Genomic DNA, 20,322 nt, shown 5'->3' on the forward strand with positions numbered 1-20,322 from the left:
GTCAGCACAGAAATTAGGAAATGCTTCTAATATTCTCTGACTATTGAATCAAAGAAAGAATCCAGCTGACCGTGGTGGCTTACACCTGTAATCCCCGCACTTAGCAAGGCTGAGGCGGGCGATCACTTGAGGCCAGGAGTTTGAGACCAACCTGGGCAACATGGTAAAACTCTTATCTCTCTTAAACATACAAAAATTAGCCGTGTGTGGTGCCGCATGCCTGTGATCCCAGCTACTCAAGGGGCTGAGGCAGGAGGATTGCTTGGACATGGGAGGCAGACTTGGCAGTGAACCGAGATCACATGGCTGCACTCCAGCCTGGGCAAAAGAGCAAGACTCTGTTTCAAAAAAAGAAGAAAGGAGAGGAGAGGAGAAGGGAGGGGATGGGAGGGGAGAGAGGGAGGGAAGGAGGAAGGAAGGAAGGAAGGAAGGAAGGAAGGAAGGAAGGAAGGAAGGAGAAAAGAAAAGGAGAAAAGAGAAGACAAGAGAAGAGAAGAGGGAGGGAGGAAGGAAACCAAAATTCACTTACTAATATTATTTAGGAAATTTTAAAATGAGAACACTCCCTATCCAATCCTGTAAAATGTGGTCACAACCATACTCATAAGAAAGTTTATAACCTTAAACAGGTTCAATAAGAAATAATTATAATAAATAAATTAAAAAGTCAACTTAAGATTTTAGAAAAAGAATGACAAACCATTATTAAGGGAAACAATGACAAAGAATTAATAAAGATAACAGCAGCTACAATAAAGTTTTGTACTTATTGTGGTACACCTTTATTAGGGATTTAACATGTCTTCTAACCATGCTAGTATTTTTATAAGATTGCTGTTATTTTGTTAGTTTCTGTTTACAAAGCTGCATAGGTTTTGAATGGTACTCCAATGCTATTTTTTCCCTTCAGCTATGTTCTTTTCAGAGTATGAGTTGCAGACCTTGATAGTTTGGTAGGAGCGCATATGTCCCATTACAGCAGAAAATCTTTAGTCAGAATGTTGGAAAGAAATTTTTTAAGTATTATATTGTGAAGGTCAAAGAAATCACTTCAAAAGAGAGAAAATGATAAAAATAAAAACCTAATAAAAACACAGTAATGAATATTTCAATACACTGCTTTTAGAATTTGACAGATTAAATAGTACAAAAAGAAGCAACATACAGAACTTCGGTAATACAATCAGTAAACGCAATAAAATTATGTCTCTTACAAAGTGTATATATTACTTTCTAATACTCACTAAATATTTATAAAATAATCAAGTATTTGACTATAATAAACATGTTAATAAACTGCAAAGAGTAATCATTTTACAAACTATGTGCTTTAATAATAAACCAATCAAATTAAGCAAAAGAGCAATCTGAAAAGGATTCCTAAACCTAGGAGAGTATCTAAACTGCAATGAAAGGTAGAAATATAAAGGAGAACAAAAGCCTGTGCAGAATAAAGGATGTTCCAAAAGAAAAATTACTAGCTTTAAATGTTTGTATTACTAAAAAACAAAATCAAATATTCTATTAGGAAAGCCTTTTGCATTGTTTTTCTAATTGTAATGAGCATTTGTCATATATTAAGTAAATAATTCATAAGGGTTTTACTTAAAAAAAGAAAGATGGAATGATCAGCAGTGTCATAAGTAATAATTACGATAAAGATAAAAGAGTCTCCATTAGTTGTCATTAATAACCATGAGGATTCTTACAGAAGAAGTTTCCAGAATAAGATGGGGCAAGAGAAAAAGCAAAACTAAATGTTTGGATTTAGATGTAACTAAAATATGACATTTTGAAAAGCCTGGATAAAAAGGGTAAGGATAAGTCTATACCTAAAGAGTAGAAGAGCATAATACAGAATCAAGGGTATATTTTTACCTGTTTTTAGGACCTCTTTTATCATGACCATTACAAACAAGTTTCTATCATTAGGATATATCATTATTATTATTAGCTCAGTCTGTGTTTTCTGAGGACCTGACTGAATCAACCAGAGGAGTTCTCCTTGTCCACATGATGTCAAGTTTCAAAAAAAATTGGATGATCTATCTTCTACTTTATACATACACATATAAACAGATACAGTAGCCTAAATGCTAAAGAAATTAAAAAATTAAGCCTAGAATTGGCTATGCTAGTATAAATATACCAGAATTTTAAACAGTTACCAATAAGATAATATCCAATTAAGCTTCTAAATGCCTGGAGGGATGGCTTCTATTAGAGTCTCTAATTTTTCTTTTTATCAGAAATTAAGACACGCACATATCTGCAAAAAATCCTTATAAAACATTACAAAATAGTTGGTTCCATGACAAAAGCTTAGGAGCTTCATTCCTTGTTAATTGCAACAGAAAACATAAACAGATGTCAGGGAGGTTCCAGTTCGATAAGAAGAAAATAAATTTTAGAATTTTCCTATCAAAAAATTTAAAGGCCTTCCAATATTAATTCCTCAATGAAAGATATACCATTTAGCACAATTTGATAATCAAAAATTTCCTATTCTTGAGTTTGTTTTGTTACTATATAAGAAAAATATTTTCACCAGATTATGTTCAAGTTTATAAATATAATTCATTATATTTTAACTGCCTAATACAAATATCTTATTTTATAAAAATAACAAAATTCCTTTAAAAATATGAATTTTCAAAACTATAAAACCCTGGAAGACAACCTAGGCAATACCATTCAGGACATAGGTATGAACAAAGATTCTATGACAAAGATGCCAAAAACAATCGCAACAAAAGCAAAAATTGACAAATGGGATCTAATTAAACTAAAGAGCTCCTGTACAGCAAAAGAAACTATCAACAGAGTAAAAAGACAAATGGGAGAAGTTTTTTGCAAACTATGCATCCAACAAAGATGTAATATCCAGCATCTATAAGGAACTAAACAAATTTACAAGAGAAAAACAAACAACAACATATAAAAGTGGGCAAAGGACATGAACAGACACTTTTCAAAAGAAGACACATACGCGGCCAACAATCATATGAAAAAAAAGCTCAACATCCTTGATCATTAGAGAAATGCAAATAAAAACCACAATGAGATACCATCTCACACCAGTCAAATGGCTACAATTAATAAGTTAAAAAATAACAGATGTTGGTGAGATTGCGGAGAAAATGGAATACTTATACACTGTTTGTTGGAATGCAAATTAGGTTAGCCATTGTAGAAGACAGTGTGGTGATTCCTCAAAGACCAAAAAACAGAAATACCATTTGATCCAGCAATCCCATTATTGGATAATGGGAATATAAATCATTCTATTATAAAGACACATACATGCATGCATATGTTCATTGCAGCACTATTCACAATAGCAAAGGCATGGAATCAACCTAAAAGTCCATCAATGATAGACTGCATAAAGAAAATGTGGTACATATACACTATGGAATACTATGCAGCCAGAAAAAATCAACATCATATCCTTTGCAGGGACATGGATGGAGCTGGAGGCCATTATTCCTAGCAAACTAACACAGGAACAGAAAATCAAATACCACATGTTCTCACTTATAAGTGGGAGCTAAATGATGAGAACACATGGACACAGGGAAACAACACACACTGGGGCTTTTCGGAGAGTGGAGGGTGGGAGGACAGAGAGGATCAGGAAAAACAACTAATGGGTACTAGGATTAATACCTGGGTAATGAAATAATCTGTACAACAAACCTCTGTGACGCAAGTTTACCTGTATAATAAACATGCACTTGTACCCCTGAACTTAAAAGTTTAAAAAGTGGATTTTATTACAAATCTTGATTTTAAAACAGTTTGTGCTTTGCATCAATTTATGGTGGCTCTATCCTCACTGATTCTCAGACTCATTCATCCTGACTCATCTATCTTTGCTTCTTTAAAAAATAAATGGAAACATCTGAGAAATGATTAATACATTAACATGAGTATATAGCTATTAGACCTATGTGTAAATGTAGACAATCTTTCCATTTATACCTATTTTTAACATTAAAAAGTTCAAAAAGGCCTAAGAACTTCCTGCAAGAGCTACATGGATCAGAGAGCAAAAAATATAAAGCATATGGATGAGCACAAGTTACAAAGACGTGAACTTGTGTAATGAATATACCCGCTGATATACTGCAGTGGTATTATTAAAGTTAGATCACTTACGAGTCTGAAACAATGCCTTCTGCTATTTCACAGACATGCACAAACAGGAGAGCGAATGTAAGAATCCATCTCAGGTTATGTCCCGGAAAATGAAGCCATGTGTTGTGGTGAATTTGTACTTTTGAGCTTTGGCTCCCCCACCCTGGAAAAAAGAGAAAAGTAAAAAACAAACAAACAAACAAACAAAAAAAAACATAAACCAAAGGCTCAACTGTAATAAAAATAATTTAAATTATGATAAGCTTTAAGGGGAGGTCCTGAAACCTTAACACTTTCTAGAGTAGCAATGGAAATCCTAGTCTATTTTTGTTGTTAAAAAAAATTACAATTAACCTTTACAAGACTACCGAGGCCAACACATCAACATTTGCGGCATTACTCAGGAATAATATCAACTCTGGATGACAACATGGTTCTACCTCATGCTAATTGGAAACTCTTCCTGACAGCTTTCTGATTAATCCAAAAGGAAATAAATTTATGATAATACATGAAATTTACTGTAGAAAATCTTTGAAGACATGAAATCTACAAGGGGACAAATCAAGGAAAGACATATTTGGTTACAAAATATGGGACTCATTAGTTGAGTCAACTCTTAATCATATGCACATCATATGAGAAAAATTGTTATGTATGACTAGGCAGGCACTGTTATTCAACAAGCAGTACTGATACTTTTCTCAAAGAAAGCTAAAGTTCTTGATGGTGAGCTTTTAAGCAGGCTCAAAACCATTATAGGTCTACCCTTAGCTTGCCACTGAAGAAAACAATTCAGGATTATATGTTAGTAAAATTCTGATGGTTTCCTCCCTAAACTACTCTATAGTTTAGTTACTATGTAGAGTAATACTAGTTCATATGTGGTGTACTAGGAGGCCCCACTTTTGTCTCCTTTTGTCCCTTTTTTTCTCATTTTTTGACTGTAGAAAAAAAGCCCCACTTACTTCAAGAATGAATGGGGGTTTGTGCTTGAAATATTGCAGGAAAGAATTTCTGTATAGGCAGCAGATTCCCCTTTTATTTGAAATGAGTATTCATGTCTTAGTTGTTTTCAATTTATTAATCATTGGAAGGTTAGTTGTATTTAATATATTCTACTGGAACTTAGGCTGTAAACTCCCATAGGCAAGTTCTATGTCTTTTTTTTGCAACCTTATGATTATCCTAGTACCTGATAGTTTTTTAAGATTGATTTGTGATCCCTCACTAATTCAAGTAGCCAATGTCATAAATAAAAAGTCTGAATTTTTTCTATTTCCCTTTGACAATATCCCCTCCAATTCTATTCTATTCAAATACCCTGGTGCCAGCCTCTGTGCTGGATGCTAGGGATACAGAATGGAATGTTACTGTTTTTGCTCTCAAAAAGTTAACCAGATGTCAATAATTGGGGAATTATTAATTGTGGAATTACAGTTAAAAAATCAATTTTTCTACTTTTGGCCAAAGGGCATTCTTCATGACCTACAAATAATACTACATAAACAACGACTGATGTTTCTACATATGGCCACTCTGGTCTCAATATATTTAGCATCTGTACATTTGTTTAACGTAACTATGTACCAAGAGTTATGTTGTCCTGTGTATATATCATATGATGAGTTCTTTAATCCCTCTTAGAATAATGCCAAGCACATAGTATCCTCTCAATTGATATTCGTTAAATGAATAAATAAAAGCATATGAATGATTTTCAAACATTCCCTTAAAGCAGATCATTAAAATTTGCTAGTTTTCTTAAGAAAATACATCTGAGAACTTTTTCACTTATTTAATTGGAAAAATATCACACACGAAAAAATTAAGCACAATTAACTCAAAATAGTGGTTGCCTCTGTGAACAGATAGGAACATAGGATATGGAAAGAGTAACAAGACCAGAAAATGGTGTGCAGAGACAGGCCCTTTCATTCTTACTTCTATATTCTTTAGGTGAGCATTGGTAGGCTCAAAGGATGTTTATTCTATTAATCTCCATCATTTTATGTATCAAAATACTTCATAATTTTTAAAAAGTGAAAGGGTCTGTTTGGGTAAGTTATACAAATTATTCATAATTGCCCTTAATTATCAGATTTTGTACATATGTACACTGTAAAATAAGACAAAACTGTATTATTAACTTCTTTCCAAATACTTTGTGAATGTCCTCTTTCTACATAAAACACAACCTCATCACTGCTACTGTAACTTGCATGCTTGGCATCTTCCAATTCCCCAAACATGTCATTCACTATCTTCCCCACCACCTCCAAAGAGTGAGTTGTTTCAGTAGGTTAATTTGTTCCTGTACTTGCAAACAGACTTACAATGTGGCATAGTCATTTCTCATGACTTTAACACATTTGCCCCACTGAGCTATTCCCTGAAGGCAAGTACTCTTTTATTCATTTTCCATTCCCTTTACCTAACCCAAAGTAAGTGCTCAACTAATGCTGTAGATCTATCTCATGTATTTCTCTTTCCTTCTTTTTAAAAAACTGCTGCTGCTACCTGAAGGCCATTCCTAAGCAAGCATGTGACCTCAATTTCACCTATGGAAGATCACTTGTCAAAAATTTATGTTTGAAAAACACAAAATACTTGCTCGTTCATTTCTCACAGTCATCAGCTTCCATGTTAGAGAAATTAAGTCAACATTATCCCAAATCTCATCCATTAGTGAGATATATAAACACCACGTGGTATAACATAGGACATTAGAGTACTTACCAATAAACAATATTGGAAAAGTGATAAACAACAGAAAGACATGTGGGACCAGGTTGAGGGCATCCACAAAGCAGGAATTTTGTAATACACCATCATTAATATTATATGAAGAAATGTTGTTACCACAAAATGAAAGGCTCATTTCTTCTTATATGGTTTACTCTAAAAGGGAGAGAAATGAGAAAGAAAAATCCCCTTATTAGTAAACTTGTGTCCATAAAATTATAGCTTTGAATAGGAGGCCATATAATAAAATCAATCCCTTTTATTTTGATAGCTGAGGAAATAAGAAACTGTGCCAAAGCAACTTGAAGGTTTCTTACAAAGGCCTTATACATCCTATGAGATCTTCTTTTCCATAGCTTTTACTTCCAGAGAAAAATGCTTTCATGTGGAAAATGTTTATAATTAATATCTACCTATAGTAGTACCTCAAATGAGTGTCTGACTAAAATGCTTTCAAAGAACAAAAATGGTCTATATTAAGAAAAAGAAGGAAAAAAATTGAACCAATGACTAAAAAGTCAAAATGATACAATTTCAAATGTTTTCCCATACTCACTGAAAATGTACTAATAAACAACTAAAGTTGTTCAGTAAACTGTGACAGAGCTTCCTGAAACATTTCACTAGTTGTGGGAAATATTAATATACAGAGACCAGTGTGCCTACAGTAATGGCTAAGAGTAATCGGTCTTTCCCTGAAGAATATTAAAAATCCAATGCCCAAGATGAATTAAACATAACTCAAATGACAAGTCAATGAAACTACTCAGATTCCATAGTTAGAATATTCTCACATGAAATACACTCTACTCAAGTTTGAAACGCAGAATGTCTTTTAATTGGAAATTGGTACTCCATGAGTAGAAGTAGATGAGTTTAGAGAGGAAACAGAGGACAAGGTCACACCGTGCTTTGTAAGTCATTGTCAGGATTGTGGCTTCTACTCTTAGTGAAGTGGGCCACTGGGGATTCTGGGGCAAAGGAGTGACATGCTCTCTCTTACGTGTCAAATGGTTCTCTATTATTGCTGTGCCGAAACAGATGGGAGATGAGCAAAGGTCTGCTCCATCAAAATACTGCTGTGAAATTCCAGGAAAAGCTTTAACATTCTCAAAACTTATTTTATAATGCCTACTACTTATTTAAATTCTGGGCACTTTGCATATCTTAAATCCTCAGAACAACCTTGTAACGCTAGTGGTGTTATTCAGCTTTTACAGTGGAGGATACTGAGGTCCAGATAAGTTCAGTAACTTGCCAACCAGTAGAGCAGCCAAGCCCACACCCAAATGTCTGACTTATAAACTGTTTCTTTCCACTGTATTACACAACCTCCAACCTGCTTTTTAAAGAAAGTATCGTATCTATTCTTTAAAACAAGAGGCAATTTAAGATTTTAACCTCACTAGACCTAGTTTCCTTTCTATATTTATGTCACACTGGATTCTGAGTTGCATTACTAAAGACTGGCAAAAATTTTCTTGACTAGCATAGTACCTTTTCTTTCTTTCCTTTCATTGATAATAGATTTAGCAATGGTCACAAACAATACTTTTCCTAGAAAAAAGCAGAGTGTTATACAGAAAAGGTATATTATTATTAGAGAAATTAATAATAATTTCAAGCAAAGGTTTTATAAAGCATTATATGAATACCTCAGCTAAAGAGTCTGTGTATTTACAATCTTAAAAACTTATACAGAATGCTTCTCACATATTGTTCCTGATAAGCTTTTTATAATAAATAATTGATATGCTCCCTAGTTGAGTCTGTCCCCCATCTTTAAAAAAAAAAAAAAAAAGTTGTATTTTTAAAATCTCAAGGTTAAGTTATACACTTGGTAAATTCTTACAAGCTATTAAGGTTTTAATCTGGATGAAAGAATAAAAGGGACTTGAAGTTTTTAAACAACGACAAAAATGGAAGTTATTAATTTCTAGGTATATGTTAGGTATATTTCTGGCAAAGACAGACAAAAACAAAACTAAAAACTAATAGCTAGTAATGAAATTTTTTAAACTACTTCCTTTATTAAGTAGAAATGATAAAAAGGAAACTTAAAGCCTACTCTTAATTGAAAGACATATATAAACTTTCCTTGCACAAACTAGAAAATAATGTTTACTTTAGCAACTTTTATAACATTATCCAAAATTATAATATTCCAGTTGGCCACATTTATAAACTAGTATCATTGAGGTAGATGCTAAAGTATAACCAGCAGCTTTGCAAATTATTCCCTTCATTAGCTACAAGCATTGCTTGCCTGGTGTTCAATCAATCCTGAAATCTACCAATTAAATCTCCTTTGGATAAACGTTGTGTGTAACTGGAAAGAAAATCTCAGAGAAGTACAATCACCTGAAAAATTTAAGAACATTTTCAGACATATACTAGATATCTGGAACTCTATGCCATTAACTAATTAACTGTAAAAACACTTACTGATGCTAACCACGTGCTAGTTACTAGGAATCCAATGGTGCATGTCAGAAACAGTGCCTGTGGTTTTAGACTATATAAATCAGATTATAGTAGTCTCAGTAGCTGTGGGTATATTGTAGGGGTATATGATCTAAAAGATAGGAAAATAAGCAATGATACAATCATACAAAGGTGTAAACTTGAAGTTGGTAAAGTAAACGCTTTAGAATGATTTTTCTGTCTGCCATAAACTCTAACTTCACATTTCTGGCCAGCTCTGAACCTGTCCATTACCTTGCCGCAGGTCTCCTTTCACCTTTTCATTTGACGACTCCTTTATCCTTTCCCTTTAATCTGTAGTCTCCTTATCCAATATCCAGAGTCTGTATGGCACATTCTAACAGCCATCCTCCATTACAACCCAACATGGACAAAAAGAGGGAGGCAGTAAACTTATTGCTGATATATTGATAATTATTATGTTTATCAAAGGCATTTTATTCAATCCACGTTTCTAATTCTGAAATTTCCAATTGTCATTTAATATTTCCCTCCCAGACACCAGGTTCAACTGGGAATGTTTGGGGAAGGGTATGCATCGCTGTTCTTAATGGCTAAACTCCGTCACCTGGCATCCTTCAGCTCCACCCCTTCTGGAGTTGTTTAGATTCAGCTGAGCACTGATGGAGGCCCAAGCATCAAGGAGGGAGAGAGAAGGGAGGGCAGATGGGGAGATATAATCTTTTCCTTTCCAGAAGCATAAGCCATTGAAATGTGTTCAGTTGCTTATGAGAGTTGATAGAGTTGGAGAACTTGACTGAATGAACTTTAAAAACAAAGATCGAAGTGAAATTTTGCTTCTAATGTATGTCTGCGGAGCAGAAAACATACAATGGAAATACTCCTAATGATCTAACTTATCATTTCATGGCAAGAATCGCACCCTCAATGTTCTTATTCCTTGAAATGCATTATAAGAAATTCCACACATCTAGGACATATACATTTTGGATTTAGTTGGTGAATGTAATACCTGACCTATCCAGTCTGTTGGTTCTGTTGCAAGAGAGGAACAGTAGTTATCTGATTTAATTCTAAAAACACATTTAAGTGTTGAGATATATAAGATACACCATTTATTTTGGCCAGCCCTATCCTTTGGAAATGGACTACAAGTAAAGCAAGTGGAAACTTGCGGTCCTTCCTGTTCACGTAGCCGAAAGCATTAGTTCTGGTCAAATAGCAATTGCAGAGAGCTTAAAATGCTGGAAACACCTAGAGAAAACATGCTAAACTTAAATAAAAGTTTTCATTCTTACATATAAAAGGATTCATTCTTCAATCGTTTAGAGATTAACCAAATTATGTTATAAAAGAGAAACAGGACATTTTAAAGAACTTAGGGCTTTATCATCATCTAGAGCATTTTCAGGATAGACATCGCTTGCAAAAACAAATGCTGTAATCACTTCTTTGAAGCTATTCAGTCCCTAGTTCATGAAATAAGAACTAGAGAATGTATAGCTAGTTAGCTAGCTACCATGGCTATAACTATGACAGATCCAAGTAGGAAAATCACTGCAAAAATCACCACTGACTTCTGACTTAGTGTCTGATCTGAATCCACCCAATTACTCTTCAGTGGCTGTGAAGTCCCATCCCACACCAAAAGAAATGTTGAAATTACTCAGTAGGTATTCCTTAGACAGATACTGCAATGGGATTTTTTTTAAAAAAATCCCAAACTGAACAAATAAAGAAAAAAATAAATACCTCGGGCAATAGCTTCACGCTGCTTCAAATCCTTGCCGGTGCACTTGAGCTACCTTCAAAACACCGACTTCCTACACTGTCTTAAGATGTAAATTTCAAACCCGGACGCAGAAGTCCTAAAAAAAGCAAAGAGCAACAAAAATTAAGCAGATAGAAAACTAATTCTTGAACAAGACAAGAATTGTATACAAGAAAGGCGGCAATAATAACTCCTTTCACTGTTTCCAGTTGATTTGAGTAGGACCCCGCAGTTTTGAAGTAAAACTGGAAACCTGATCCCCACTCCTTCACTTCTCCAGCCGGGCCTCTTCCCTTAATTCTAGAAATAGCAATCGCGAAAGCTAAGTGCCGAGAGAGTGCGAGAGAGTGCGAGGGCGTTTTTGGGTAGCAGAACTGTTAGCTCAAAATCGACAGCTTACAGTTATTCCTAAAAATGTTTAAACGGCATTCATGTAAAAGACACGGATTCACTTACTCCGATGACAGTTTTCCTCCCCTAGGCGAAGCACGCAGTGCGCCGAAGCGGATTATTTTTAGGGTGGTGGGAGACCAGCTGCTGCCTCCTATCGAGTTTCCAAATTGCACAAACTGCTCTGGGCCGGGGCGGACACCGCGACTGTGAGGCAGGAAACTGGGCAGAAGCCCCGCGCGCAGCGCCTGGGGCCGGAGACCCTCCCCATCCCTGCTCTGCTCAGCTTTGACTTGGGGCGCGCGCTACGCCGCGATTTTACAAACGCAAGTCATAGGCGTCCCCTAAACTTCATTAGACACTGAAACTTGGAACATGATTCCATGATTCTCCGGAGTCGGGCTTTCAAACGTTAAAACACTCAAGGTATTCTTATTTCTTTGTTTCGTTTTTTTTTTGTTTTGTTTTGTTTTGTTTTTCCATGCTATGTAAGCACCCTTTTATTAGCCACGTAAGGAAGCGGATTTGAGGGTTTCGCTGCTTCCCCCTGAACGGATCCGGGAAATGAAAGGCTCATTCTAGATAGAGGCACCCACTGCTGGGCTATGAGTACAAGAATGTCTCACAGGAGCAAGGCTGGTTCAAGTCTAATTTTCCACTTTTCCCCGGCGACGTAGAAAACTTGGTTTCTCTGGTGGACCAGCCCCCGCGCTATCGAATGGCGACCCTTGCCCACGGTTCCCGAAAGTGAGACGCTGGTTCCCACGGACTGCACAAACAGTCACCCTCTTCTCCTGTTTCCAACCAGAGACGTAATTAACTCTCGAGATAACGTGTTTATATTACGATCACCCCACAACCACTCCCCCGCAAAACACAAGCCGTGAATTCTGTCCCCGACAACCCTCTTTAATTAACACTGGATTTTCTCAAGAGCCAGTTCTGAGTCAGCTTGAGATAAGCATTGTTTTCAGGAACTGTCCTATTCTAATAACGGATGGTCAGCTGGGCTGACTGCTGCCCCCGAGGCTCCGCGTGCCGTCCTCAAGGGGCGCCGCTGCAGGACTGTGGGCTGCTGGCGCTGGTTCCCAGATCTGAACTCTAAACACCGGTGGCCTCCTGGCCTCTGCGACGTAGTGGGCGCAGGCCGACTCCAGCCCTGCCAATCCCAGGGGATTTCTCCGCGGGCGCCCCACTCTTGGGAAGTCGCTGCGTGCCTGGCCTGCGCCAGCGGCTGGGACTTGAACCCGCGGCCGCTAGGGATCTGCGAGGCCACATGGGGCCGAAACCTGGGAGGGTCGGAAGACTCCGTTCCTGTGGCCTTTGAACGCTTGACAACTGTACTCTGAAGCCGTCTGCAGCGGCGCGGGGAAATTAGAGCGCGCGCTTCAACAGTGAGGATCCTGGTACTATGGATGGAGCCCAGGGAGACCGGGTGAGCAAGCTGGACGCGGGGCCACAGGCTCCCCAGGGCGTCTGTGGAGAGAGAACTGGAAATAGGGGGTGCCGATAATCCCAAGATGGAAACTCTGAGTGTGGCTACACAAAATGAAGTTTACTTGGGGATTTAAAAAGACTGTTAAAATTCATTAAAGTCATTTACAATGATGTTTAAAAATCATGCTTATTGTAGAAACTTTGGAAGATGTGAAAGTGTACAGAGGAGATCGAGGAGCCCCTCATAGATACACCTGTGCACACACACCCATAAAACTACTGAAAACATTTTTGTTATGTTTTAACAAACACAGGCGGTATGGTGCATTGATTAAGAGTGTGGACTAGGAAGACAGCCTGCTTGATATCACATCCTGCTAGTTAGTTCAGTGACTGAATAAATCGCATAAAATCTCTGTGTATCAGCTTCCTCTTCTGTTTAATGGGACAATAAAGGTAAATAATTTAAATAAATATGGAATAGTTTTTAAAAGAATTTAAATGGCTATATAATATTCCATTGAAAGGTTTTACCCTAAGATTCATTTTACCATTGTTTGACATATATTTGCCCAATTTTACTAATATCTGTGATATGATGACCTTTTTTCATAAACTTTTTTTCTTCCTAACAAGTAAGTTTTTAAGATAAACTATCTGAAAAATAATTACAGGACCAAAAGTGGTACACATTTTTAGGGCTGTCAATATAGAATGCAAAATCACCCGTCTGTAAAGTTCGTATTAAGTTCCCCAAATTGTGTGAGATGACCAGTTACACTTACACTCAAACCAGCATTGGATATTGCTATTTTTTATTTAAAAAAAATATTTTGGCCGGACGCAGTGGCTCACGCCTGTAATCCCAGCACTTTGGGAGGCTGAGGCAGGCGGATCACGAGGTCAGGAGATCGAGACCATCCTGGCTAACACGGTGAAACCCCGTCTCTACTAAAAATACAAAAAATTAGCCGGGCGTGGTGGTGGGCGCCTGTCACTCCAGCTATTCGGGAGGCTGAGGAAGAAGAATGGCGTGAACCCGGGAGGTGGAGTTTGCAGTGAGCTGATATCGCTCCACTGCAGGCCAGCCTGGGAGACAGAGAGACTCCGTCTCAAAAAAAAAAAAAAAAAAAAAAAAGTTAACTTGACAGGTAATATTCAATTCCGTTATTCACATTCAACGTTTCCCCAATGTTGATTAATCTTTGTATCCCCTCTTTTGTGGCAGTTTGTTCACATACTTGTGTATCTCATGGGTCTTAATGAAGTTTATCATTTGTATAAACGTTTAATAAGAGGATACTAATCAAATATTTAATAAGAGGGTATTAGTCCTGCTTCATATATGACACATTTCTCCCAATTTGTCATATTTTTAAAAAATGATAGTGCTGCTGCCTTTCAAAAAAGTAAGAAAAAAGTTTTCATGTGTTCTGTAAAGATTTATTAGAGCACACACTATGTGCTAGACATAGAAGCTAGTGATGAGTCAGATCTCTAGGGTTTATTTCACTTCATTGAACTTTCTTCTCAGGGAAATTTTATGTAGCAAATTTGCTGCTTGTTGCCATTGCAATATATTACAATGCTTTAGTTAATAGATATTTACCTTCATTTATGTTTGTTTAAAGGCTTTCATAAAAATTTGATTTTGGAATTTATTTTCACATATACCAGGGGATGAAAATCTGCATTAATACTTTATTTGCTACAACAGCACCATTTACTGAATAATCTTTGTCTTCTGCATTTTGGTGTAATACCACCTTTGTCATATACACATAATTAGTTCATAATAAGATATGTTTCTGGGCTCCCTATTCTGTTCAATTGATCTGTGTTTCAATTTTTTATTATATAACTATGATTAGACTGATTTGATTATTAGAGATTAAATTATATTTTAACCCTGATAGTGCCAGTCCCCTTTTCACTCTTTTCAAAATTTTCAAAACTCCTCTCTTTTGGGGATTTTATTGGAATTTCATTAAATCTAGGAAGTAATTTATAAAGCACATATTTTTAGTGCTTTGTCTCTTCACCCAGAAATGCAGTTTCCCTTTTATTTGTCTTCCTTTTATCTCAATATTAAATTTATACCAGTCTGTGCATATTTTATAAAGATTGATCATATAAATTTCATATTTTGTTTTAATATTTTGTACTGCTATTAAGGATATACTATTTATTTTGTCCAAAAAATGTACATTTATCTTATATCCAGACACTTTATTAAGCTTTCTCAGTAATCCCAGAGCTATTTCACCCTGTTACCTTGCCTTTCCAGAAATATGATTTCATCTGCAAATAGTGGTACTCTTCCTTCCCTTTTTCAAATACTTACAGCTTGTTTGGATTTTCTCTCTACTTTTCATTAACTAAATTCCAGGAGTGTTAAATAATACAAGAAGATAAATCATTGTTTCTTTCAGAAATATATACAATATATTTTTAAATCAACATTGTAAGTATAATTTTCATAAAATAAAAAGTATCCATGATACATGTAAAATCCAAAGTCTTTTGAAATAACCATGATCCCAAAAAGGGAAGTATTTCTGTCTCCTGAGGGAGTTCGCTTGTGCCTTTAACTAGTCAGTCTAACTATCTCTTACTTGGGGTAACAAGTGATCTGAAGTCTATCACTAGAGATTAGTTCACAAATGTCATATAAAAGGAGTCATACAGTACATACTCCCTTGTGTCTGGCTTCTTTAGGTAAGCATAATATTTTTGAGATTCATCCACGTTGTTGTATAATCAATAGTTTATTCCTTTTACTGCTGAGAAGAATTTCACTGTATGAATATGCAGTTTGTTTATTCATTAACCTATATGTATATGTTGGGGTTATGTCCAGTTTTTGGCAGTGATGAATGAAGTTTCGGTGAACAGTTTTGTAAACATAGGTTTTTTTTTTTTTTTTTTTTCCCCTTTGGGTAAATATTAAGCAGTGCATTTGCTAAGTCATATGGTAATTACACATTTAACTTTACAGAAATTACCAAAATGTTCTTCAAAGTGATTGAAACATTTTACATTCCCTCCAGAAAAGTATGGCAGTTCCAGTTGCTTCACAATCCTGCCAATATTTAGTACTATCTTGTTTTTCTAAATTTTAGCCCTTATATTGCATGTGGACTAGTTCTTGATTGTGGTTTCAATTTGCATCTACCTTATAATGAATGATTTTGAACACATATTTTCATGGTGTTATTGGCCATTTATATATTTTTTCATGGTAGGCATAACTCTAAGGTGGCTCCCATGACATTTGATCCTGGTGTTACTCCCATCATTACATTATGCTGCATCACAAAAGGGATTTTGCAGAAGTAATGAGGGTTACTAACTGATTGACTTTAAAATAGGCATATTAGGGGTGACATCAGCAAGACGACAAAGTAGGAGATGCCAGCCTTTATGCTTCCACAAAACACAACAAGTAGACAGCTATCCACAAACAAAAATAGACCAAGGAGGGCTCAAAAATCCAGTAAGGAAAAACACGGTGGATCAAAAAAAAAAAAAAAAAAAAAAAAAAGGTTACTTGGGAGATTGGCTTAGCAATGTCTGCAGATGGCTATAAACAAAGATTAAACAAACAGGGATGAGGTATCTGTATCAGTCATATGTTGGGTCCCATCATGATCCACAATTTGGCCTACCCTCTAAAGGACCTTGGTAGTCTTAGCCACTGAGGACCTCAACAACCCCCACAGCAGAAAACCCTGTAGTGTTTGTTGGCACTGACCCCATTGGCCTACTCTACAGAGGACATCAGCAGCTTTTGCCACTGAGTTAACCAACAGCCATCCCACCATAAATCTCCAGGAGAGGGAAACGTTGCTGCACACTGTCTAAAAGGATGTGCTTTTGTGCTGACCAGAGACCATGGCTGCCATCCCTAACCCCAACCCCATGCCTGCTCTAGAACCCAGAGCCACAGAGCCACAATTTCTCTGCACACACATGCACCTCAGACCCCAGTTCTGTGAACACTCTGCACATGCCCACACTCCATACCTAGCTCTATGGCTGTTGCACATATACTTGTCTCTCAGGCAGTAGAGCCACTGCTGTCGAAATATAGCCAGTGCCCTGGACACAGAACCACTGTCTATCTGCATGTGTTCACACTCTGGACCCTACCTATATGGTCACTTGGCAGGCTCCTGCATCTCAAACACTGGAACTCCTGTCAATGTGGGCTAGCCAGAGCCCTGGACCCTGGAGCTGCTGTCTGTCCACAGTGCCTGCACTCCAGACCCTATCTCTGTGACTTCTTCACAGAAGCCCACTTGTGCATCAGACACCATTGTCACTGCCACTGCGAGGGTGACCATGTGCTGGGCTTGGCTCAAAAAGGGATTCCCTCAACTGTGACATCCCATGTGGGAGAAAGAGATCAAGAGGTTCCTAGCAGCCACCAAAGATCCCAACTGCTTTCATCATCACTGCAGACATGCATTGCCTTGGCCATTAAAGAATCCTGCAATCTTTGCCAATGTTAACCTTAGCTGATGAAGCCATGTGGAGATTACAACACTTGGCCTTTACCAAAGCTGTAATTTCCACACTCCATCCAGTCAGTGCCCTCACACCAACCTGCAGGTGAATGTCTTTTCCCAGTGAAGTTAGTCTATAAAGTCTAGAAGGAATAACTACTCCATCAATTGCTCAGATATTAATGCAAAACTGTAAGATACATGCAAAGTCAAGGAAACAAACCATCAGAGGAGCACAATTTTCCAGGAACTGACCTAAAAGAAATAGAGATCTATAAATTCCTGGGCAAAGAATTTAAAATAAATGTCTCAAGGAAGCTCAGTGAGTTCAAAGAGAACATAGATAACTCTGAAATAGGGAAAACATACAAGGCAGCAGCTCAATGGAGAGAAATCATAAAAAAGAACTCCTGGAGCTAAAGAATACAATGAATAAAATGAAAAATGCAATAGAGAACATCAACAGCAGGCTTAATCAAGTAGACCAAAAATCTGTGAACTGTAAGACAAATCATTTGAAATTATCTAGTCATTCTAAGTGATGTAACTCAGGAATGAAAAACCAAACATCATATGTTCTCATTCATAAGTGGGAACTAAGTTATGAGGATCTAAAGGCATAAGAATGACATAGTGGACTTTGAGAACTCGGGGAAAGAGTGGGAAGGGTGTGAAGGATAAAAGATTACAAATTGGTTGCAGTGTATCATGCTCCAGTGATGGGTGCACCAAAATCTCACAAATCACCACTAAAGAGCTTACTATTGTAACCAAGCACCACCTGTTCCCTAATAATCTATGGAAACAATAATAGAAAAAGAATAAACATTGCAGAATCTCAATCCTTGAACAAAAGCTCTTTGGCATGTCCTTAAACTTTCTTTTCTTTATTAACCTCAACTTTATTCACATTGGAAACCATTGTATGTTATCTACTGGACCTATTTTTAATAGTCTTTCTTATCATATAAGCAATTCATGAATACATTCTCCTTTTAAAAGATTACATTAATTTTACATAATTGAAAAGATATGAAATTATCCAGTGAGAGAAAGAAATAGAAAAAAATGAAAAATGAAGAGAGTCTATGTGAAGGATTGGACAACATCAAGCAAAATAATATTTGCATTAAACAATATTTGCATTATGCAATTTGAAGGAGAAAAGAGGAAAATGGACCAGAAGCTTATTTATTTAAAGATATAATGGCTGAAAACTTCCAAAATCTGGAAGGAGGCATGAACATCCTGAAATAAACCTGAAACTCCCCACACTGATTAAAGCTAAAGGGAACTTCACCAAGACATGTTATAGTAATACTGCAAAAAAATCAAATAGTAAGAATTTTGAAAACTCCACGAGAAAAAAAGAAAGCTTATCTCATACAAGGAAACTTCTATAATGCTATCAACAGATTTCTCACTGGAAACCTCGCAGGCCAGAAGAGAGCAGAATAATATATTCAAAGTGCTGAAATTTACAAAACTGGCAACCAAAAATACTTTACCGAGAAAAGATGATCTTCAAAATGAAGGAGAGAGAAAGACTTTCCAGACAAAGTAAAGCTAAGGGAGTTCATCATCACCAGACATGCTTTAAAATAAATGCTAAAGGAAATTCTTCAAGCTGAAATGAAAAGAAACTAATTAGTAACATGAAAATATATGAACATATAAAACTCACTAGTAAAGGAAAGCATATAATGGAATTTAGAATACTCTAATACTCTAATGGTGGTGTGTAAATAAGTTAACTCTAGTATAAAGGTTAAAAGACAAAAATATTTAAAAATAACTAAATGTTAAAAATTTGCTAATGAATATACAATATAAAATATATTATGACATCAAAACACAAATTGTCCTGAGAGTAAAAAGGTAGAGGTTTTCCTAAGCAATTGCAGTTAGGTTGTTGTCAGCTTAAAATAGACTATTATAACTACAAGATGTTTTATGTAAGCCTCATGGTAAATACCAAGAAAAAACCTATAGTAGACTCACAAAAAATAAAGAGAGAGAGAGAAAAGCAAAGCATAACACTACAGAAAACTATCAAATCTCAAAGGAAGACATCAAGAAAAAAAAAACAAAAACTATGAAACAGAAAACAGTGAGTTGACAATAGTAAGTTTTTATATGACAATAATTAGTTTACATGTAAATTGATTAAATTATTTGATACATCAATCAATTGCTAAATAGATGTTTTAAAGGGCCCAACTATTTGCTGCCTGTGAAATACTTCAGTTTTCAGGACACATACAGGCTGAAAACGAAGGGATGAAAAATATATTCCACACACATGAAAACTAAAATAGGGCAGGGATGGGTAGTTATACTTTAATCACACAAAATAGACTTTACCTCAAAAATGAAACAAGAAAAAAATATAATTATGTTACAATAAGGGGGTCATATAACAACTGTAAATATATAGGTTTCGAACATTAGAGTATGTAAGCATATTAAGCACATATTAACCCAACTAAATGAAGAAATAAACAGCAATGTAACAACCATAAGGAATTTTAACACCCCACTTTCAGCAATAGATAGATAACTCAGATATAAAAATCAATAAGGAAACACTGGAATTGACATGTTAGTCCAAACTGATCTAACAGGCATGTACAGAACACTCCATCCAACAATAATAGAATACAAATTCTTCTCACGTGCACACAGAATATTCCCTAGGATGGATTATATGTTAGGTCACAAAACATGTCTTTAAAAGTTTAAGAAGATTGAAATCATACCAACTATCTTTTCCAACCACCATGGTATAAAATTAGAAATGAATAACAGGAGGAATCTTGAAAAAGTCACACATATGTGGAAACTAAAGAACATGCTCCCGAACAATTAATGCATCAAAGAAGAAAT

The 20,322-nt window shown here is 36.1% G+C and overlaps 1 protein-coding gene across 1 annotated transcript in view; it reads right to left on the bottom strand.

Moving 5' to 3' along the window:
• ABCC9 (ATP binding cassette subfamily C member 9) overlaps nt 1–8,410 on the bottom strand; it is a 141,681-nt gene extending 133,271 nt beyond the window's left edge. Inside the window, exons 1-3 of the mRNA XM_023208931.1 lie at nt 8,383–8,410; nt 6,880–7,041; nt 4,162–4,303 (exon numbers count right to left, since the gene is read on the bottom strand). Coding sequence (XP_023064699.1) covers nt 4,162–4,303; nt 6,880–7,021 — 284 coding nt within the window. The 5' untranslated portion in view covers nt 7,022–7,041; nt 8,383–8,410. The remainder of the gene's footprint in view (nt 1–4,161; nt 4,304–6,879; nt 7,042–8,382) is intronic.
• Between the last annotated feature and the right edge of the window lie 11,912 nt (nt 8,411–20,322).

The sequence above is a fragment of the Piliocolobus tephrosceles genome, chromosome 10 (genome assembly GCF_002776525.5).
Source record: "Piliocolobus tephrosceles isolate RC106 chromosome 10, ASM277652v3, whole genome shotgun sequence".
In the NCBI taxonomy this organism is placed as follows: domain Eukaryota; kingdom Metazoa; phylum Chordata; class Mammalia; order Primates; family Cercopithecidae; genus Piliocolobus; species Piliocolobus tephrosceles.